Consider the following 23920-nt stretch of genomic DNA (forward strand, 5'->3'; position numbering starts at 1 on the left):
ATTTGATATCTTGCAGCTGAATCATTCATTTTAATTTTTTTTATTATTTTAAAATAAAAGATGATAACAATTTTCTAAATATTGTTGAAAATATATCAATAAAAAAGTGACGTCCTCCCAACTAATATTAAAATATATAAAAATTATAAAATAATTTTATGTTCTTTCAAATATTATTATGTTATAATAAAATTTATTTACATAATTAAAATGCAATATTATTTTAAAACACAATGGGAACTATTTTTTAAAATAAAAAATAACTTTCTTAAAAAAATAATTGATTATAAAAAATACAATTAATCATGAAATTTTAATTAAAAAATTTATATCATAACATATTTTTTTGCTTTACCGTATTGCATTATGCTAATTTAGACTGTTCAATTTTAAATTTTATTCTATAAAAGAATGTTTAGGATAATAGAAGAAATTTTTAAATAAAATAATTACACTTAATGATAATAACTCGCACCAAAAATATAAAGCAACAATTAAAAACCATTAAATAATAAATAATTATTTACTCTCTCTTATTATCCTTACTTTGCTAGACAAATAACCAAACACATTTTCACCGTTTTCATTTTTTATATATTATTTCAAAACAAACTATGAAATGCATTTTAACTTTTAAAAACATCACATCAAAAACAACATTTTCCTTCTCTAAACTAAGGATAGAAAACACCAATTGAAAAATAATATTGAACGCACCCAAAGCTTCCTAACCTAGTTGTTAACTTGCATATGTTTCAGGCACTAAATTCCTATGTCTGATGAATAATCACAATTGTAGTAGTCAAATTAAATGTAGAAAATGGACACTTGCACGTATGTTAGGATTAAATCTAATGTTCATCAGACTCTCATGTGACTCTTAATTTTGAGAAAGTTGTGCACGAGGATGCCCCTAAAATGTCATCCGTAAGCCATCCAGTTAAACTTTTACCACATACACATTTTTTTGTCATCAACCAACAGTGAGATAGAACTTAAAATGTGTCATCAAGTTCTAGTAGGATGGTACCATAATTACTCAAGTTAAGACAGCAACCAAAACTACAAAATTACTTATGCTTTTCAATATGTGCATGCGCTTGAGCATCCAATTTGACTGGTTCTGTTGTTGTTGTTGTTGTTGATGATGATAATGATTTTATTGTTATTGTTGTTGCTACTGTTGCTTTTGTTGTTGTTATTGTTGCTGTTGGTGGCGGTGATGTTATTGTTGTCACTGTTGTTGCTGTTGTTGTTTTATTACTGTTGTTGTTGCTATTGTTACTGTTATTGCTGCGGTTGCTATTTTCTTATTGTTGTTATTGTTGTTATTGCTATTGTTGTTGTTGTTGTTTCTTTTCTTATTGTTGTTACTGCTGCTATTGTTGTTGTTGCTATTATTTCTATTGTAGCTATTGTTGTTGTTGTTGTTGTTGCTGCTGCTGCTGCTGATGTTGTTGCTGTTACTAGAGCTGGCAAAACGGATCATCGAGTCGTGTGCATGTCGTGTCAGCTTCGTGTTGTGTTAAATTTAGGTCGACACAAACCCGACCCATTTAATAATCGTGTCAAGATATTGAGACCCAAACTCGACCCGGAAATATAATCGGGTTACCTAATAATCCGCTTAATATCTATATGTTAAATAAAAGTTATATCAAATATTTACACACTGTTATACATATGTATGTACATACATACATACATAATTTATTAATATTATAAAATATACATCTCTACCAATATTTTACACATTTACACTATTAAAGCTCTAAATGTATTTAAAATTTTATAAATAAAATACTGTGTTTATATTCATCTTTTTAAAGAATAAAAAAATTGTGTTTATATTCATCTTTTTAAAGAATAAAAAAAATCATCTCTAATATTTGAATTTGGACGATAAGGACCTGTAAATTATTTTAAAATAAAAAATATAATCGGGTCATTGATTGGGTAAATGGGTTAAGAATTTTAACCCTAACCCGACACGGGAAAAAATCTTATCGACCCGTACCCAACCCATTTAATAATCGTGTTAAATTCGACGACCCATACTCATTTATTCGTGTCGTGTTCGTGTCGGATAATCAGATCGTGTCAAATTTTGCCAGCTCTAGCTGTTGCTAATGTTGTTATCATTGTTGTTTTCGTTGTTGTTGCTATTACTATTGCTGCTGCTATTGTTGTTCCTGAAAGAGCCAATTTGGTAATGTTATAGATATTATTGTTGTTATTCCTACTACAATCATTATTTTTACCACTGAAACTTAGGTGATTATAGAGCAAATTCATAGTTCGTTGAGCTCCACTAAAATGCTCTGAGAGCCAATTTGGTAATGTTATAATTTTTTTAAAATAATTACTATTAATTGTGCTATTGAAACAATTAGCAGTGAAGATAATTATTTTAGTATTTAGTAAATTTTAATTTTAAAAAATGTTGTAGCTTTAAAAATAATAATATGTATTCGATAAATTTGATTGTTAAATTACTATAAGAATATTAATAACTAAAATAAACATATCGTTCAATGAAATTTACTTACCTATATAAAAATGTTAATATAATATTTTTGATTTTGTATATAATAATTTTTTTTAAAAAATATGCATATATAATAAAAATTTGGATCCTCTCCTAATCTTATTTCTCTGTAATATTTGGAAGAGATTGAGAAACATAACATTTAAGTATTTCGAGGGAGAAGATTCGATTTACTTTTTTATTTCCTTTTTTAAATATCAAAATTTGACTTTTTTTTACCAACTTAAAATCTAATACTAATTAAATTAACTCTGAAATCCATAATCTAATTCTCCTTTTTCTTCTTTATATCTTTTTTTTTAAGGTTCTCATCTTTCTTCAAACAAATAAACTCTGATAATATACCACCCGGGTAATTTTTTTTTCCCTCTTTTCTTATTTTGTATTTGATTTTGTTAATAAAACAATTATCACAAATAGATTAAATTCGAGACTCATAGATATTAGTTCTATGTAAATAAAATTTATTGAAGCTACAATTTTGATTTTCTTTGATTTCTCTCTTTTTCCTTTTACTTCTCGAAAGAAGTATTTTTTAAGCCCATATAGTAATTGGTAACTCAAAAATAATATTTGTACTTCCTTAATTTTATTTATATTATTTTCTTATCTCAAAATAATTGAGAACTTAATAATGCAGAGAAGCATATGTTAAAAAAAATCATAATAATAATAATCTCCTTAAATTTAGGGAATTTATTTTCTAATTGAATAAAAATAATTTTGAGTTTATGTAATATATCTAAAGAGCATACGAAATTGTATTGATTGTAAAATTGATTCTTAGAGCTATTCTTTTCTTCCCTTTCAAAATTAGATCTACTCTTTTCTTCCCTTTTAAAATTAAATCTACTATATAATGGGTGATTTTGGTAAAAATAATTTTTAAAAAATTACCAAACACGCAAATACCTTGTAGCTTATCAAAATCAATTTTGGGCCTTCCAAAAGGAATCCTAAACTAGCACTAAAGATTGTTTAAGTGAGAGATGATTTATCAAAATTAATTTTAAATAAATAATATTAAGTAAATTATTTATTTAGAATTTGAATTCCATACTTCATTATTAGTCTAATAGTTACCGTAGCTTATCGTTTAATAGCACATCAAGTGCTACAACATCATCATTATTATTAGGAAAAATGACATCTACACTCCTTAGTTACCCCCAAGTTTTAAAAAAAAAAAGGATACAAGACCCTTTTTTTTACCATTATACTCTTTAAAATTTTTCATAAATATGAATATTATATAAATAATGTAATCTATGTAGTGGACTAACGATATTAAAATATTAAAATATTTTAATAGTTTAATTAATTTAAATATGTAAGTTATTATATTTATTTTAATAATATATGTTTATTTATTGTAGATGTTTTAAATAAATATTTGCATTAAGTACATTTCACAATAACAAAAATCTAACATACTAATGTCAAAATTATTATTTTACATAATATTCAAAATAATTTAAATTTTAACACACTTGTTTTAATATTAGTGATTCTATTTATTATAAAATTCAATTTAATATAATATCATATATCTAATAGATTGTAAAATATTAAAATATTTTTAAATATTGAAATTATAAAATAATTTATATATTATTACATTTATTTTAATGTTATATTTTCATTTATTATAAAATACTAGATTCGATTTTTTTTGTGGATAATAAATGTAATGAGTATTATGGTCAAAAAGAAATTTTTATATCCCTTTTTAAAAATTTAAAGGTGTTAGTGACTATTTCCTTAAACTTTAAAGTGTAAATATCTTTTTTCCTCGTTGTTGTTATTATTAATAACTTAAGTTGTTACATTATTTGAAATATAAAATTTGTTTAGTGTAACATTATTCTTTTTAAATTTATTTAAATTGGTCTCTAATTCTTTCCTTCTTTTTCCCCCCCTAATTTGGATAGAAATTGATCTAAAATTCGAATCTATGAATACATTTCTTCTTGGCATTTATGAATTTAGATATTTTCTCAATAACAACATCGACACCAATCAAAGGGAATAAACAAAACCAAACGGTTGTGGCTCAATTGACGACACAAGCTGAGTAAGTGAGAAGAGTTCTCGAGTTCGAACTTCACTAAACAAACCATTTGGGAGAGGTAATAAGCTTTAACTGTAATTACACCCTAAATTTAGTCTTATCCACGAGGTATCCTGGGAGGGCCCCAACTGTAGGAGGCACCTTTAAGCCCGTACCACAACCCAGACTAGAAGTCTCCGCTCGAACCGGGAGGCACAAGTTCTCCCAACAAAGGCGACTTCCCTGCGACTCGAACTGGGGAGCAAACCCAGTCAAACCACTTAAGGAGACTCCATTGCCAGTGGAGCCAACACTTTGTTGGTAATTACACCCTAAATTTAAATTAGTCAGGACCCAATGCAATAGCTGGAGGCCGGGTGGTTTAAAGAAAAAAAAAGGGAATAAACCAAATAAAATTCAAACAGAATAATGGGGACAAAAAGAAAAGCAAAAAAAGCAGTATGTTAACTATTTACCATAGCCAAGCCGAAATGGCACACACTAACATGGTCATTGAGAAATATTATACATTTAACACATGAAATTAAACCGATTTCCTCATTGTATGGCTCGGTTTATGCTATAAAATGCTGTTTTTCAGAAACTTATTCGGCCTTCACAATTATATAATGAAATTAAGATGAAAAATCAAAATCACCCAATTAAGAAAAGCAAAAAGAAAAGAAAAAGGTGGAGGAAAGCTGGTCACTTTTGGTGTCTTTTGAGCAGCATAGCATATATATCAACATCCCGAGTCATGATTCAAAGGATTTTAAGCAACTCTTCTTTCAGGTGGTCCTATGGACAATTGTGTCTCTACATCCATATATACTTCTTGCTCCTCTGACGCTTGCCGCGGTTGCATCCCACACTGAAATTAAATTGATCATCAATCAGTAAACTATCATCAATATGAAAGCTGTATTTATTGCAATTAATATTAGGGTTGAAAAGAAATTTATACTTGCTCTCGCAGCTTCGTATTTTCTTCAATGAGGATTTTTTCCTGTATTATGCACGACAAAGCACAAAATAATAGCAATCAGCAAGATATCAAAGATAATGATCATTGAACAAGACTCAATATTAACCGGGTATGCATATATGGGGACACAAATTAAAAAGTTATCACCTTTTCTTTCAGCTTCTCAATTTGTTCTCTGAAGAGCTGATTCTGAGAAAAGACCAAGTTTCTAAACTGTCAGTAAAATTATTTCAGTAGTGATATAGCCATGTTTAATTCGAGGATAGGCAATGTTAACTCGTTAAAATGTATGTACCTTTCTTGCCCTAATTCTGCTTAAGCTTCGTTCCAACTGGTTCTCTAACTGTTGTAGCTCATCAATTGTACATGGCTCCAGTCCATCTCCAAGGAGTTTTCTGCATTAGCATTAATATTATTCACAATTTTTTAAGCTTTGCAAATTAAAGTGGAGAATATATATGTATGTGTGTGTTGAATTCCGCTACGCAAAACAAAAATCCTCTTAGCTAGCTAGCTAGGTATTGAACCTTTTGGCCACTTCAAGAAACTCAAGCTTCGTCATCATGTTTGAAGTCTCTTCCTTGGCATGCTGCATGGAAAAACAAAAAGGAAAAAAAAAAGTACTAAAAAAGTTATCATTAAAATTAATAACTTATTATAATGTCTTTTCCAATTGGAATTGTTCTTTAGTTTTAGCTACGATTTAGTTAAGATGCATTCTGATTTTATACAACTGATGATCATCACACGATTGTCAATTCAGTGATAATCTGCATAGATTTTGCAATAATCTCATATATATTCTCTTGAAGGAAGAGAAAGGTAATTATATAGCAAAAGAAAAAGTGATATATTCCCAGTTATTTTAATTTTCTCATATATGAAGAGATCTGTGTCAGAAAAAAGTGCAACCAAATGAAAGTCATAATTGAGAAACATAAGCTTTTGTAGTTAAAATTATATGCATGTTCAGTAATTAGACAACAATTTGGTGTCAAGAAAATGTAGATCCGGATATGTTTGTTTCCCAAGAGATGATGAGATTCACTAGGTCTTTTTACCTGTGTTATATGCTATCCCTTCTAGCATGCCAATTTTTATGCTTTTACCATCATCTTTTTAAAGCTTTTCTTATGCCCCATAAAGATCCCAAATCTTTCTGCAGTTGTTTTTAAGATACCTAAATTGAATCATAAACTTGGTCCATACTGATGTACATGTAATGACTTTTCAAAGATTTTGTATTACATCTGCATGTGCATTTATAACTGTGTTCTGTTAAGATTTTGAATTATAATCAATACAATCATGAATCACAACTTTGTATTGCATTATTGCCCTTCTAGCATTTGGCTCAACAAAACAGTGAAACGTTCTTTACTTGTATATGTGCTGCATTAATGGAGGAAAGGGTAAAGAAAGAAAAGCACGACATCACAAAGACAAACCTGTGAATGATCTTCTACTATTTTGGAGTTGATTCCAATATCTTTGGTTTTCTTCTGATAGCGTTCTATGGTCTTGTTAATACTGAAAATCACACCGGTAACAATCAAAATATAAGATCATATATAACACAATAAATAATTACATACCTCAATAGTACCTTCACAGATAATTCAAATTATTATTTATTTATTTTGCCAAACTTAGTATGCAGTAATTTTATTAAGAAATAATTAATGAGTAAATATATTACCCATCAAAGATAACGAGAATAGTACATAAAATTTTTTCTAAAAAATTAAACAACAAAGAAAACAATATGTATACAATGAGTTGTGATCAAATTAATAGAGGATGAGAAATATGTTGAAAGCTTGAAAATCAGTAATTTGGCAATGCAAATAATTAAACAAGTCCCTATTTGGTATTGAGGCAGTATGATTTAAAAGCTAAACCTATTGCACAAAACAAGCTGTAGGTATGAAATAGAATTTACCAAAAATAGCAAAAATATTATAATGACATCACTATATATATAAGTGTGAGATAAAACCAACTTAGTTTCAAATCATAACACCAAATGATTACCAAATATTTTAGTATTCTAACTTTTAAACTACAATTTTATAATAACAATACCAAATACAGTCTAAGAATAAAATATCTAATTAACAAGGTTTTGGTATGGTGGATGGTTTAATTTCTACTACAAAACCAGGCCACCGAGATGGTTACATGGATCAAAACTCATGTCAGTCTGCCGTCATGCATTATTACGAGGAAGATTGTATGCTAGGTACCTCATATTGACAATAATTTATAAGAAAAGATTTTATGTATGTCAGTTAAAAGAGGCAAACAATAGAGTAATTCGACATATCTACTAAATTATTCTAAACATTCATCTCAAATGAGATGGTTCTCGGACATGGTAAACAGATCCGTTGCCTTCAAATTAATTCTACTTTTTCAAAATTCTCTCATTAGACTTAACTTATAGGCATCTTATAGTATTCAAACCCATCTTCTTAGTTCCTGCACTTGATTAGTTATTAACTTATAAACTGTTTTAGAATCAAAGACAATTCCTTATCACCATCTTGTACTAAATTAGAATATACATATAATCAGTTAGAGCAACATGATTTTGTAAGTAAGAATATCTCTGTTGCTATCCTATCTAAACAATCAAAATTATTTTGCTATAATGATGAGACAGACTGCAAACTGTTAAATTCTTTTTCATTTTTTTCCAAGATCCAATATTTAGGATTACATTGTTAAGGATTATCTAACTGAAGTTGATCCCAATAAGTTCCTACTTATATCTTTATATTCATATAATATTAGTTTTATCCCTTCTCAAGAATATTGCGATAGTCAAAAATAGTCTTCAAGTTATGATAATCAGTACTAATTAAATTTCCCTTTGGAATGACCATAATCAGAAGAAGGAAGTGTCACAATGATGAACTGTCAAACCATTATTCATTGATATTCAAGGTTCAAATAAAAACTTAGTTATTAATTAATTAATTAATTTCCTCACTTGAATTACAACCATGAAACATTAAGTTATATCTAGTCACTCAAAACTTCAATCAACATTTTTTCCCCTCCCCCCCCCCAAAAAAAAAGACTTAATTATAGAAATGGAAAGTAAATGCATCACAGTAACTTGTTTGTCAAAACACACACACACACACACAGATATATATATATATATATATATATTATATATGAGCAAATCAAATTCATGAGTTATGATTAAAAAAAAAAGGCTAAGGAAATAATGTAACGTTGAGTATGAGTTAGACTAGATTTAGCCTAGTACGTGTATGAGTTAGAGGCGATCCTATAAGTTGGCCCTACGGACTACCATATGCTATAAGAGTTAACTCATGCATGAGTAGGGTTCTCGCTATTTTTTCACGATATAAAAGTGTATAAAACTCATTTGTTGGCTTTTATTTGCCATGCAAGTTGATTTATTAACAAATGGCTCACCCATGGACTTTTATACACCATCAGAATTGATTCACTAACAAATAATGTTTACTACTATAGAAGCCTTTAAGGCTCACGAATAAGGTTCTCTATTTTTTCACAATATAAAAAATGTACGAAGCTCACATGTGGGCTTCTATACGCTATCAGAGTTGATTCATTAACAAATGACTCATCCGTGGGCTTCTATATCCCATCAGAGTTGATTCATTAAAAAATAATGTTTACCATTATAGAAGCCTTTAAGACTCACGAATAAGGTTCATACTATCTTTTCACCTTATAAAATCATATGAGGCTAACTCATACTTCAAAGCTAGCTTAAGAGATAATGGTTGCACAAATCTTATATAATTAACCCAAAATTCAATCTCAGGCGATGTGCGATATTCTTTCTTAAGACATAAGAACCAAACAAAAACACTTCGGTCTATATAAGCGTTTGTAGTGTCACAAGCACATGGATGAAGTAACTAATCATCAAATGACTCTAACTTGGCAACAGAGATTAGATCTTCTTCCAACCACCTAGAGTATAGATGCATATTGAAAACCAAAGCTACAAGTTCACAGGAAGGGTTGGAGTCTCTAATTTTACTGTAAATTGAAGTTATTCCTTGTAAGAACTGTAGGAATGATATTCTCACGTGATTCTTTTATCATGTTCCTCAAAAGGTAAACAAGAAAGATTCACCAAGAATCTTAAATGATAGGAATTTGAATGAAACTACCTACCTTCACTACCTTAGTTAATGCATTTCTTATGTATCAGAATCATTTTTTTAATTCTTTCTAAAGCCGTACTGAAACTCATGCAATTTTAATATATTAGATACAATGGATCATTTTAATTTCTATTCTTCTCTATGTTAAAGAGTGCTAGATTGTAAAGCACAACCACTTGAATTCCAATATTTAGGGAGTCAAAGATCATTTCCATATTCAAAATGCAAAAGATTTAGAACAAATTTCCAGAACATAATTCTCATGTTTACATGTTAAGCCCTATTTTATCGAACATGGTTTGGAAGCTAGCTACAAATGTACTATAGCAACCTTTAAGGCCAAAATTAACCAAAGGAGATATTTTTTTGTCAAAGCTAAATGATCAGTATTAAGGTTAATTTTATCCTAATTAATTGTATTAATGTGTCTGGTACAATTAATGATATCATATATTAAGAAAGGCAAGGTTAGACCAAGACAGTGGAACACCATGAAGCACGCAATCCATTTCTTTAATTAGAAGTAATTAGTTTTCCAAATAAACAAAGGTGAAGCAAAACATTAATTAACATGTAGGTGAGAATCGAAGTACATCTTGGAGTTGGGATTCCCATAACAGTCTACAAGATTACTAAAATAATTTGCTTTTCTCTTTTGGTATAATTCTGCTATATATATCAAAAGTTCTTGAGTGTTTTCCTGAAATAAAACACCATTTGGTTGTTAGCACCTTGTTAAATGTGATAATTTGCTTGCTCAATTGCATGGATAAACCAAATTATCAATATAACTATACAAAAAGATATTTGCTGTTTTATGGTTTATTTTCGTTCATCTGTTAAAATTTCTCATTCGTGTTACGCTTAAATAATTAAAAATTGAAAGGTACAAATAGTAAAAATTTAACAAAAAATATGCACTTGAGCACCTTAACTTTCTCTAATTAATTAGTTGAGACTTGAGAGAGCGGTACACATGACAAAAATCCAACCCAAAACTATGTATGCTGTGGAGTACCTTGACTTTCTCCAACTACAAACGCAAATGTTTGCATGAAAAGAATAAATAGCGCTCTTTCCGTGCATACAGTCACTGACCTCAAAACTGCTCTACATGACCAGCTTATGTCATATATACAGTTCCACAGCTAATGCAATAGAGAAATTTAGTTCTATTATTAGTGTTTTTCTGTTTTTCCTTTCTTTTTTTTCCCTGTTCAATTTGTGTATAATGAAGTGATTAACCCACCCATAATTTTTCCATCAACTACAGTTAACCCTAGTGAGTACAATTTGTTAATCTCTATGTCGTGTCTCTCTCCCTCCCCAAAGCATTAACTGACATTTATGGAACCTCAGATCCGATTGAGGTGAAACTGAGAGAGTACAAGAATCTGCAAGATCTCTTGAAAGATCAATTAACGCCAAAAATTCAACAAAACAAAACCACCTGTTAATATTTGATTCTAAAGACTAAGAAAGGGAACCAGAAAGATCAGACCCTTTATACTCTCATGTACTCGTAGTACTATCTTACCTGCTGGGGCTGTCACAGATATAAATCCAATGCTATACGGGCAAAATTATCCAGATTTTAAATTAAAACAGATTCGCAGTAGATACATGAAATATGAATACCAGACAACAATATATATAAATAAATAAAAGCTCATATTAGTGTGTCTGTGAGAACATTACGAAGAAGATGAGGAACGCACCTACAACTAGAGAACTCGTAGAGCTTGCCTCTGGGGGAGAAGATAATTAGTGCAACTTCGGCATCACAAAGAACCGATAACTCAAAGGCCTTTTTGAGCAGCCCATTTCTTCGCTTTGAGAAAGTAACTTGCCTGCTTGTTGCATTTTCTATTCTCTTCATCTGGGTTTTGCCCCTCACCATTTTCACTCTCCTACTCCTACACAAGAAAGACCCACAAATTCAATATAAAATAATAACCTGCTGTCAGCTAGCTGAAAGATCAAGGCAAAATTATAATTAAATTGAATGAAAATCTAATTGAAACTGATTTGAAAGACCAACCTAAAAGTTTCCAAAGATAGAATGAGAGAATAAACTGAAATAAAAACAAATTAGGAAAGTGCTGAAAAAGAGATTTGATGGGTCTGTGAAAGCTCCAGTGGATGAACAAGAGAGACAATGATAATTATAGAAATTTCTCTTGCAATAAAATCTTGAGAAGCCCTAGATTTTTTCACTGAAAATACATTTAAAAAATAAAATATATTTTTATTTATCATCATATCATGATACCATACTCCTTTCTTTGCTTTCTAGCTTCTCCAGCCAATAACCCTAGCTATAGATTAAAATAGAATAATATTGATATTTATAATGGAAAAACAACCGGAGAGTCAAGAGCGAAGAACCTAATCTCTTTCTTCTTTTGGTAACCTGAGGAAAGAAGCAGTCACCACCCTCAAAAAGAAAAATCAGAGAATAAATGCCAAAGCATGTGAATCCACTACTCATGTGGATGCACGAAAGTTAGATGCTATCGCGTGATGTGATGACACCTGTTGAGATCGACTGACAACTCCCATGTCCGGTATCCACTCAAGAGGCAGAGAGGTGAGTGAGGCCACGGACAGCGAACATTCCTGTCGGTTGCCAGTTTCTCTCGGACAGTTTCCCACTTTTAAAAACTGGAAACCCTCTAGTTGTATGGAAATTCCGGGTACTCGCTGCGCACGATAAAAAGGTAGATTTCGCAAACACTATTGTCCGTACAATGGGGTTAGAAAAACGTCCATGTCTTTCCGTACAATGGGATCGGAGGTGGACCAATGAGGACGCGCCAGCGCATCACGTAAGTTGATCATGATCAGACCTTGTCACGTGGCTCTTCCTCGTTTGGTGCGTTCCGGGCTATTGCCTATTGGTTCCATCAATTCATTTCTTTCCCTTGAGGGGTTTCTGATGCTTTTCTCGCTCAGGTGGGTTCTTCAGATCACAAGTGGAGGCGCACTGTTGGTTGAGTTATATATTCCTTTTTTGTTTTTCTAATATATTTTCGTTTTTGCTGTGCGGAGCGATCAGCAATGAGTTTGTCTTGTTTTGGGACCACAATGAGGCCTGGGGTGTTAAACGAATGGCATGTCTCGTTAGGTCTTTTTAGGCCGCGGCGATGACCAACGAGAGCGGATTTCAGGGGCATGCGATGTGTCTACGTGTATCTTCATGTTTACGGGACCTAGTTGCAATTTTTATTTTCTTTTTTATATTATCAATTGTCACATTTACAAAAAAAAAAAAAAAAATGAGTGCCAGTCACTTTCTTTCACTAGCCATTTGTGCTCCGTTCGAATTCATTTTTTTCAAGTTGATAAAATTTCCATTCAAAAAAAAAGTTGATAAAATTTACCTTATTCTCAATAAATATTGACATTTATTAATGTAACCTCTATTATACTGTATGTCATTGATATGACTATAAGTTATTCACTATCGCCATACAAGTTGTTCTTCTTATCAGTCGAGTACAACATTAGATTCAACATTTATTAGTCGCCAAGACCCATCCAACAACGCATCCAAAGTCTTTTGTTTCTTTGCATAAAAATAAATTTGTGTGCAGTACTCACGAAGGATTAGCGGAATGACTGGACCGATAATTTTTTCCCCTATGAAGTATGAAGTACATAGAATACAATGTACAAACTTTTATGTGGCACTCTCTTTAGAGTTTTAAGTTTTAAGTATCTGTTTGGTATAACTATTTAGTGATTATAAGTGCTTATTTAATCTCGTAAATTTTTATTAAAATTTGTGTTATTATTTAGTTTTTTTTTTTAGTATAGCTTTTAAAGATTAAATAAGCTATTTTGTCTCTATCAACAAAAAACTCAAATTTTAGACTTTTAAAAGTAGAAGTTTAAAAACTTTTTTTTGAAATAGGAAAATGTCTAAAACATGTTTTATTTATCTAACAATCTTATTTCATTCTTTTTATAGTATAACTTTAAAAAATATTTATGTATAAAGATAATTTTGTGATTTTTAATAAAAGCTCTCATTTACAATTAAATATTTAATTTTTTTTGGGTAAAAACTCTACTCATAAAATTTCTACTAACAAAAACTTTATTTAAATAAACTCTAATTAAAAAATTATACTAAACGAAACCTAAATAGCCAAAAGCCATGTCTAAGATGAAGTTGCACTATAATAAGATTCAAATCAAATATTATAAATATTTCAATAAATATTAGTAATTCGAACGGACGGATAAAAAATATAAAATAAAAACTTGTGTACAAACAATGAAACACATTAGTTAATGAGAGACACGGGGATGCAAACTAATAATATTTTATAAAACCAAACATATTGATTGTGTGTGTACGGGAAGTGAGTCTTGATATATATGGATTATCGAAAAAGTTTTTCAAGATCTAAAATTCCCAATAATAAGTGAAATCAATATTGCAATGTCTGGTAAGTGGTTAGGTAAGTAAGATATCCAAATCGATGTTTTATTGGAGAAGGTGGTCATAGGTAAACATACATAAACTCTATTTCTTTTATTATTATTATTTTTTTTTTAAAAAAATGAACTCCTTCCAAATACAATAATGATTATGTTTTCATCAGTTGAATCCCAACTATTATGCAGCATTTATTTTGTTGAATAATAAATTTCATAACTTATAAATTTTATATTCTATCATCGAGTAAATGAGTGTGGTTAAGACTTTATTATTGAAATTTCTAGTATTACCCTTCCAAATAAGATAATGAGGTATTTTGAGTGAAAATTTTATAACTTTAAATCATTATGAAGGTGACCCAAACATATAATAAACATCAAACTGCACTGCTTTTCAAAACAAGAACTTGACTACCTTTTATTTTATTTTTTTTCTATCCTAGATAAGTTGACTGATGAGATCATATTTTGGATGCTGATGTAAATTTCAAGATGGTGCGCCAGCCTATATTTGACAGGTCCAATGAATTCCACAATAAGACCCACAAATTATTTTTTTAGACCCACAAATTTTTTATTTAAAAAAAAAAAATTTATATATTTTTTATTTGTGGATCTCACTATGAGAATGAGACCCATCAAATTTATCAAATGGCAGATTTTTAATGGGTGCTCGCACCACCTCAGCTGGCCTGCTCCGCGTAAGTTTTTCCTCGGCTCTAATTGACAGTCACCGGCCAGTTTTCGGAAAGCAACTTAATCACGTGATTCATGCACATTTTTGTCTTCAACTTGCGATATAGTGAAGAACACTATGGGCCAGCATTCTGATTAATGGTCAGTGGACCAGATCCAAACACCAAACACGTTGGTTGTGGTCCATAATCTCCATTTTCAACTTTCGGATAGCCTTCTGATCTTTCGTACTACTCGATGTTGCTGGTGGGTCAAGCATTAAGCACAGAGAGCTATCATTGGGCCGGTCCATCCCATTTTCTATGGGCCGGCACCTGAACAAGACAAACATCACCTGTTTCTACTTACACCCTTTGTATAAATTAGTATACAGTCCTTCCAATACGTGAATGCCTGTTGTTGATCGAGTGAAAACGGGACGTCCATTTAGGTGTTCACTCAACCAAATCCATTAAATAGTTGAACGTGAACAATTTGCAAGACCGACCTAACAAAATTGGCTTATATGATCCGTGGATGACAATTTCACAAAAGAATTAAATTCGACTTCATTAATATTGAAAAAGTTTTGTTGAAGTGAAGGCTTCAAAGTTCAAAATCAAATGGGCATAATAATTCCGCATCTCACTTAGCATAATGGCTGACTTCTATCACAGTAATTGTTTGGTCGCCCCTACTTTTGAAGTGCTTAACTACTTTTGTCTTATAAATCGATTAATTTAATCTGCTTAACTTAATCCTTCAATTTCTATAACGAAGTTGATTTATTTAAAACTTGACCTTGTTTCGATAATAATAAAAACTCTCATGCTCCTAATTCCTAGTTCCTACTTCCAGATAAAGTTTTAAGCATGATTTTGAAAAATAAAGACACCCAGACAACATTACTAAAATAATGAAAGCAAACTCACTGTCTTATTAAATTGTCATCGAATTTAGTCCAAGTTTAAAGTTCTTTACCATTCAATCTTAAAGAATTATTTTTAATAATACATTTTATTACTAGGCAAAAATTTTCAACCAATTTATACGGAAGAGCCAACTTAATTTTTTTTTATTAAAGTAATAAACGAGATGATAGACTAAATATGAAATATAAAATCAAAATTTATTATTACTGTCGACATCTGTGATTGGCACTTATCTATGATAAAAATATTATTGATCAAAATGTTATTTTTTACCGCGTAAGTTAAAAAAATAAACATTGAAAATAAGCCATTTTTTAAAATGAAACCTAAAATCGGGTCATTTTAGCAAAGTTCTCAATTAATAAACGATAATATTTTATTTATATTAAAAAACAAATTAAAAGATTAATTTCTTTTTTCCGTTGAAAATATTCAAACGCTTTGATGTGGCCGGCCTAATTAAAAAAATGAGAACTAAATAAAAATCCACGTCTCCAAACTTCTTCACTCCGCCTGAAGTCCTAAACGTACCAAATCCATCACTTTTGTTGCCGTTTCACCCTATAAAAAATTGATATAAATCTCCCCCCTCTCTCAAGAATCTGGAGTCTGTTTTAAAAGCCTTCTCCCGTGTGATCACATCCAAAATTACCAGTTTTATTCTTTATTTTTTATTTCTTTTTTCTCTCGTAAAAAATCAAAGAAACAATGGATGAATCCAGCGAGGAACAGCAACAGCAACAACCAACAGCGATGAAAGAGTGCATGCACAAAACGAAGGCTATACAGTTCTTAGGTCGAACGACACCAATTATTCTGCAAAACGACAATGGACCTTGTCCTCTCCTTGCCATCTGTAATTTGTCTTCTCTCTTTGTCGCTCGCTAGGGTTTCTTCTTCACTAAGTTTAAATTAAATAGACGTGAACTTTTGAGTTTTGACCGAACTGTTCGATACTTCTATTTTCTAGGTTTTTATTCTTTGAATTCTTTTTTCTTTTTTTCAATTTGCTGCGATCTTGCAATTGAGATAAAGTCCACTTGTGACGCAGTGTAATGTTGCCTTTGGATTAATTGTGAATTAATTGATAATTGAATGATGATTTCTAGGGTTGTGTCTTTTGTTGCTGAGAGTGGACAAGAATTGAAATTGAAGCGTTGGATCATAGGTTCTTGAAAGTAGCAAATTTATTTCAATTCTGTGGTGTACTTGTAGTTTCTCTGTCTTTTTTGAAATTGAATGATGCTATTGGTTTTAGACTGTTTATTGTTTGGGTTATTGATTCTGTCTTTGGTTGCTAATTGTTCCTATACCAGTTAATATTCTTAATTATTGTTAATTGCGGAGAAATTGACAGAGAGTAAAAGATAATGACATTACTTTTGGATTGTGAGTAAACTTCAGTAAAAGTCTTCACTACTGGTTTTGGTTCCAATAAATTATCTTGTATGGACGTTTTGACATATTTCTGATATGTTATGGCTACATCTGAAAAGTGGCAAATTGTAATCTAGTGTACTGTTGTCTCTTTTGTTTTTTGTATCAATTTTTTGGTTATTTACCAGTTTTGTTATTTGTAAGAGCTGTTTAGTGAGAGGAAAAAGAAGGTGAAATTTGGCTGGACTTAAGTGGTTTTCTTATCAATTATAGTAGAAAGTTTATTATAATTAAGTCAAGTTAGGTTATGTTAGGCACAAACAAGTTGAATTAAGGCTCTTTCTTTTCTTACCTTTTCTGACTTATGAAATTGTTTGGTACATTATACTTACAGCATTTGGTTTATTTTGTTGAGAGATAGGAAAAGATTGCTTCTAATTTCATTCAAACGGTATCTGATTTGACATTGATGTCGAATGTTGTTCCGTGAAGTTTCTGTTTGTTTATGGGTATCTATAGTTTTTGGAATTTATATGTATCATTGCTGCCACCAGGTTCAGTTAAGGTTTATGTTGGTTGCTACAAGCTGAAATGGTTGTATTATGCATATTTCAGTGAAATGGTTAAAGCTATTTTTTGAATCTCATGCTAAGTATTGTCTTCGGTTTTATATTAGCAATTTTTAGTACATTGGAGAGTTTACCATCTTAACTCAATGAACTTTTTGATATGAGAATACATGATTTGCATTTCATTTTTCACGTATCTAACTAGAACTATTTAAACATTGGTATCCCTTGCATTTTGTAGTTGCAAGTCTTATTGATACAGTCCAGGATGTTTACCTGAAATTTCTTTATTTCTGTTGAATTACTGTTTTAACAGAGTGACTTGTTATTGTAATTCCTTTGCGTTGATTACCTCGTTATTCTTTTATTGTTCCATGGTTCTAAAATTTCCCTATCATTCTTCTCAATGGTTCGAGCTCATTATTGTCATTTTGCTTGCTTCAGAAATTTTCCTAAGGATAAGAGGGCCTGTTTTTTTGCCTTATTTTAATTGCAGTACCTTCGTTGACAATTATCCTATCTAGGACTTTTTTAGGCACCATGGTGAGGGTTTGTTCTCTTTATGTCTCTAGTATTAATAATGAGTCTTAAAACTTTTTTTTTTTATATATTGAAATAGGTAATGTTCTTCTGTTGAGGAACAATCTGACTTTGAGTCCAGATACAGGGGAAATATCACAAGAGAAATTGCTTTCGCTGGTGGCTGAACGGCTTATTGATTCTAACAGTAATGTCAATGTAATAATTGCTATTTTGATTGATTTGAAAGTCTTTTCTGGTTTTACTTGATATTGACACACTTAAAAAATGCAGAATAAAGATGCTGGGTATGTTGAAAATCAGCAGCAGAATATTGCGGATGCTATTGATTTGCTTCCGCGCCTTGCAACTGGAATTGATGTAAATATAAAATTTAGGAGGTTAGACCTCTTTCTCTCTCTCATACTTACATTCATATATTGCAACCCCCCTTAGTGCTGAATGGAATACATCACATTTGCAGGATAGATGATTTTGAGTTTACACCAGAGTGTGCGATATTTGATCTACTTGACATCCCCCTCTATCATGGTTGGATAGTTGATCCCCAGGTATGCATTTTTCAGGCCATATATAATGGTTTCAATTGATTGTTGTTGGACAAGTCTGATTTATGGTTTTGTATGCCATTGTTCTATAATTGCTTGTGTTTGGTGATTTTGTACCCATTCAACATTGTTGCTCCATTGTTTTATGGTTTACTAAGATTGCCCTCCTTTTTTGCTGTTTTTAAGAAATTTATTCTTTTTTTTTTTGGGGGGGGGGGGGTGTTTGAGGGTTAATCTATGATATATTGGAGATTATTCCGAATATGATGTTCTATGAGACAAAGACAAATGCTATAGCAATAGCATGCAGAGTACTATATAATACTAACCTTTGGTAGTTTTGTTAGCTGCTGCTGGCTGTACTATATTTAGCTCGGAAGCTTAGGATTTGCTTTAGTGTCCCAAATGAAATTTATTCTTTTCGAAGGTTTTGGCACCCATGACCATTTTGAATGTATAATCATGATTAATATGGAAGTATGCATTTGTCTATTAGTGGGAATGCTCACTGGAATCTGACGGCGTCACTTCTTTTCAGCAATTTCGCCAATATGTCATCATGAGTGTTCTCCTTGTCCATGAACGTGGGCTGGTGGATGTGACCATCTCTTACAATTCTATTTCTGTTATATATATTTTTGTTAGGAGCATAATTTATTGGATGTAGTTGATTATGATTCAGTGTTTTTTGGGTGCAGGAACAAAAATACTGAAATTTTTATGAAAATGTAACCACATGAGTTCTCTTGAAAAAAAAAAATCCATTGCCTCTATATATACTTATGCAGTTATTTAGTAAAACAAAAGGTAACTCTCTCATAAGTTAACATATGAATCGAGACATGGGCAGAGATCCAACATCTGAAGTTGTCAATATGATAATAGTTCTACACATTATCTCGTTATGTCAGCCAGCTGTGAGCTATAACAAGCTGCTAAGTTGTTTCTTGGTGCCTAACTTAATTAGTTATATGTCTGCTAGGTTTTTCTTTTCCTATTTTTCTTTTGGTACTGAATTCTTCATTGGCATGCACTTGGTGTGTCCTGAGTTGATGTGTTCGGCAAACTAATTAGTCTTGTGTATGCATAGCAGGATTATGATACGGCTAATGCAATTGGGTCCAAGTCCTACAATGCTATTATGGGGGAGCTTGTAGCCCTGGAAACTATGGGAGGTGACTGTAAAAGTAACTCTGAAGAAGATTGTGTTGATTTTGCTGCTGCAACAACTGCAACTTTAGGAGTTCCTTCTCCATGCCTTTCTAAAGCCAGATCTTTTGATGATTCTCCACGTTCTGTATCTGATCAGCAAACATTAAGAAAGGGGGATCTTGAAGAAGAAGAAGAGCTATTGAGAGCCTTGAAATTGTCAGAGTCTGACGTACCTAGTTCACCGGGCAATTCAGTTTTAGCTAATGTTAACGGTGCCACTATGCCTGTCAGTTCTGATGAAAGTACATGTTCCAACATGGATGTTCCTGCAGATTCTGTACATACATTAGAGCGACGCACTGTTGTAGAAAGTGAAAGTTTTCATCAGCCAGAATCTTCCATATCAGGTAATGGCATTGTCTTGAGCAATGATGATAATAAGATAAAAATGGAAGCTTTTGGGAGTACTGCTGGGGAAGAAGCAAGTTCACCCTTGAAGGCAGATGGTAGTATGAAGCTTGATCAGCCATCTAAAATGGAATCTGTAGCACATAATATTTCTAAAGATCTGGTTGAGAAGAAAAGTGTTCAAAAATTGGTCCAGATTGAGGAAACAATTCTTTTTTCTCCTGGAAAGGATACTGCAACTGTGGTGGAGACACAAGTAGAAATTTCCCAAGGTGGCAAAGAAGTTGAGAATGAACCCACTTCTACCAATGTTCATGAGCCAGTTGATAATCTAAATAGGTGTAGCACAACTGAAGTTTTGTGTCTCTCTGTTCACAATGGAGATTCAGATTCATCTAGTGGCAGAATACAACTCAGTGATGTGCCTGAAAACTTTACCTCAAGTGTTGATGGCAGTGAACCCATATATGAAGGAGAGGAATGCATATTAGATTCAGGAACTGCAATGTATGAAGACCGAGAGCCTGTGTATGAAGGCGAGGTGATTCTTGCTGAGCAAGCCGACAAAAGCACTTTGGATGCCTGTAATGTTTGGTCTAAGGATGAAATCACTCAACAACAAGGTAAGTGCTGGCCTGTGGCAAAGATGTTCTAGCATGTCTCTTTGTTATGCTAGTTTTCTATGTACTTGAACTAATTTGAAACACTTTTTCTGTTTTTTTCATTTCTCAGGGGAACTTATTAAGAGCTTTTTGAAGAGCAATGCCAATCAACTGACTTTTTATGGGTATGTCAATTTTAGGTTTGGCTATACAAGTCCTAGTCTCTTGGCAGGCTCTTTGTTTGACTACTATAATTATCTTTTGCAGGCTTTTCTGTTTACAAGATGGTCTTAAGGAAAGAGAACTTTGTGTTTTCTTCCGTAATAATCACTTCAGCACCATGTTTAAGGTAGTTAGGAGCTGCAATATAGTACTTGTGTAATTTAATCATTGACATTGCTGTTTATGGACTGTCAGCTACTCTCATTGCCAGTGAGCAGTACAAAGAAAATGTCTATACTACATTTTCTTTCACCAGATCTCATTTTTTTTTTTTTGTGTAGTATGATGGCGAGCTTTATCTTTTAGCTACGGACCAAGGGTACATAAATCAGCCTGATTTGGTTTGGGAGAAACTGAATGAGGTAAAATTGTTTACTAATTAATCCTATTCACTTGTTTGTTAATTGATTCATATCTGAGCAGAGTGAAATGTAATATCATATATATGGGATAGGGTTAAAGTCATCTCATTTTGATCAGATTGTGGATAAAATTTCTATATGGGAAGAACTTCATTCCCTGAAAATAAATTGTAGTGTCTTTAGGTTCTAATTACTTTATCCAAATTTAACTTTATATATGTTCGTCTCTACCTTCATTTACTTTTAGGTCAATGGGGATACATTGTTTATGACGAGCAACTTCAATGAATTTAAAGTAGAAAGTCATGCGAATGACTCATGGGATGAACATGGTGCTATGGCCAGTACTGCTGTATGTTCTCTTTCTGATCCAAAATCTTCTGCTTGCCGTCAAAGAACTTCAATGAAACTTACTTTATTTTGCGTGCCACAGGACTATCTTGCCCATTATGATACTGCCACACACGGAGGGTCAGATATGAAGTAATTATTCTAACTTTCATTACTAATGCATGTATTGATTTTTATTTTTTAGGATGGAAGAGGTGTCCAATTAATGGCCTCTACATGTTAGTTGCTGTCTTTCGTTTGACAAGTTTAACATTTTTAACTTTTTTAACTTTCCATTCAAAAGTTACCTTAATCTTGATTTTTCATCAAATTCTTAACTGCTCTACATTAGTAAGATAAACAAACTCCAAAGCAATGCAATTATAGTTGTTTGGAGTAATGATGGAAGGACCAATTTCATCCTCAACGTTTTTCTAAACTTTCTGAAGAATTTTTATGAAACTTTTGGGAACTTATTCTAGCAACAATATTTTAATTTAGATTTATATTCAAATGGCATGTTTTTTGTCCTGGCAGTTCTGATCTACAACTGGCAATAGCTCTTCAACAACAAGAGTTTGAGCAACAGCCACAACGTCCTAATGTGCAGCAACAGCAGCCACCCGTTACTGGCAGTTCAAAATTGATAACTGGTCCCCAGGTAAATGCCTTATTGTGCCTTCAACTTTAGATTTACAATTTAGGCACAGTTTTTTGTTTCCATAAACAAGATAGTAAATAAATTTGTCTAGTTGGGAATGTTCAAAAGATATATTTCAGAAACCTAGAAGTTGCCTTTCTGTTCGATGCATTCAAGTTATACCCAAAGATTCCAAAATGCCTCACTTTTCCAGAACAATTTTCTGCCCCAAGCCCTATGCCCCCGAAATTTGCAAATCATTAAGGCCATTTCATTGGGGAAATTATGATGTGAATTTGCATATTCGTTGAAGTGATTTAAAAGTAAAGATGAGGTTTCCATTAAAAAAAAAAAATCCATAGCTGATCAATAATATTGAAACAGTGTGTTGGAATATAACTGTCTGACTTGTATGAAGTTTTATCAAATAAAAATTTTGACCTTTGGCAGGTGGCAAGAGCCAGTGGTAGAGGTTCATCTTCCTCGACTAAGTCTGATGGAAAATCAAAGGAGAAGTGTAGTATAATGTGAATTTTTTTCTTAGGCTGTTTGGATATTTGCACTACTGTAAATGATCTGCCTTCTTTTCCACCAGCCACACCCGCACCCCCACCCCCCAACAAATTGTATCGAGTGACGTCAATAAAACCGTCCAATATTATTAATTACCGTGACCATTTACTGTAAAAGGGAAGTATATAGTAAAACTTTTCTAGTATAAACTTTCATGTAGTGTACTCCAAGGTGGTGAACACAAATTGCTTAGTTTTTAGGTTCCTCATTCACTTCCTCACGCAAGGAGCGGGTTATGATCAAAGTTAAATTACTCATGGTAGCCTGTGCTAATCTAGATCTCTCTCTTCTAAAGCTTTCTGGCCGTTAGATTTTTTCGTCTCCACATAGCAGTCTCCTTCTGCAAAAGCTTCTAGGAAACATCAATCGTCAATGCACGGAGGAGAATTGCACGATGAGAGCCCGAAATTTTGATGGAAAAGTATTGTAAGCGTAGGTTCCGAGCCCTCATTTTTAGTCTTTCACTTTTTTTTTTCCCTCCTTTTTGCGTTCTCATTACTCTGGTTGAAGGCCTCGGCCACCTAAGTCACTGTACTCTGCCGCCCTATCCTGTTCGTTTGTGGCGTCAAGAATGAAATATTATTTAAAGGCAAAAGCGGACCCACGACGGGACATAACACAGCCAACCAACGTCCGAGATTTCACCACGCTGGAGCTGGCTAAGCGCCACCGACAGTCTGCCCCTCTTGTAAATATATTAAACGACATATGATTGTTTAGTTTATTAATCCGGAGTTATCATGATTAGCAAAAGGATTGACTTTTTGTAAATTTGTGAGG

General features: G+C 32.0%; 2 protein-coding genes across 5 annotated transcripts; one reads left to right on the forward strand and one right to left on the reverse strand.

Annotated features, from left to right (window-relative positions):
* Positions 1–5268: 5268 nt before the first annotated feature.
* LOC18047162 (agamous-like MADS-box protein AGL19) lies at positions 5269–12191 on the reverse strand. Of its 4 annotated transcripts, none has more exons than XM_024188782.1 (8): positions 12150–12191; positions 11480–11677; positions 7032–7113; positions 6111–6172; positions 5879–5978; positions 5731–5772; positions 5563–5604; positions 5269–5469 (listed from the first exon to the last, which is right to left on the reverse strand). In XM_024188782.1, the coding sequence occupies exons 2-8, from the start codon at positions 11659–11661 to the stop codon at positions 5371–5373; spliced, it is 609 nt and encodes a 202-aa protein (XP_024044550.1). In that variant the 5' UTR covers positions 11662–11677; positions 12150–12191; the 3' UTR covers positions 5269–5370. The 4 variants fall into 4 exon arrangements, with proteins under 4 accessions (XP_024044550.1, XP_006440496.2, XP_024044552.1 ...); XM_006440433.2 differs by having other exon boundaries at positions 11803–12187; XM_024188784.1 differs by having other exon boundaries at positions 12128–12172.
* Positions 12192–16301: 4110 nt separating this feature from the next.
* LOC18048980 (ubiquitin carboxyl-terminal hydrolase MINDY-2) lies at positions 16302–23293 on the forward strand. Its single transcript, XM_006440437.2, has 12 exons — positions 16302–16673; positions 18383–18501; positions 18577–18683; positions 18767–18854; positions 19945–21034; positions 21144–21198; positions 21281–21362; positions 21517–21597; positions 21845–21949; positions 22031–22080; positions 22465–22588; positions 23018–23293. The coding sequence occupies exons 1-12, from the start codon at positions 16526–16528 to the stop codon at positions 23096–23098; spliced, it is 2130 nt and encodes a 709-aa protein (XP_006440500.1). The 5' UTR covers positions 16302–16525; the 3' UTR covers positions 23099–23293.
* The last annotated feature ends 627 nt before the right edge of the window (positions 23294–23920 follow it).

The sequence above is a fragment of the Citrus clementina genome, unplaced genomic scaffold (assembly GCF_000493195.1).
Source record: "Citrus clementina cultivar Clemenules unplaced genomic scaffold, Citrus_clementina_v1.0 scaffold_3, whole genome shotgun sequence".
Classification (NCBI taxonomy): domain Eukaryota; kingdom Viridiplantae; phylum Streptophyta; class Magnoliopsida; order Sapindales; family Rutaceae; genus Citrus; species Citrus x clementina.

Coding starts and splice junctions, on each gene's coding strand:
- LOC18047162 (XM_024188782.1), bottom strand. CDS start 11,661: ATGGTGAGGGGCAAAACCCAGATGAAGAGAATAGAAAATGCAACAAGC. Junction 7,114..11,479: donor TACGAGTTCTCTAGTTGTAG/GTGCGTTCCTCA, acceptor TGTGATTTTCAG/TATTAACAAGACCATAGAAC. Junction 5,470..5,562: donor ATACGAAGCTGCGAGAGCAA/GTATAAATTTCT, acceptor ATTTAATTTCAG/TGTGGGATGCAACCGCGGCA.
- LOC18048980 (XM_006440437.2), top strand. CDS start 16,526: ATGGATGAATCCAGCGAGGAACAGCAACAGCAACAACCAACAGCGATG. Junction 21,035..21,143: donor TGAAATCACTCAACAACAAG/GTAAGTGCTGGC, acceptor TTCATTTCTCAG/GGGAACTTATTAAGAGCTTT. Junction 22,081..22,464: donor CACGGAGGGTCAGATATGAA/GTAATTATTCTA, acceptor TTGTCCTGGCAG/TTCTGATCTACAACTGGCAA.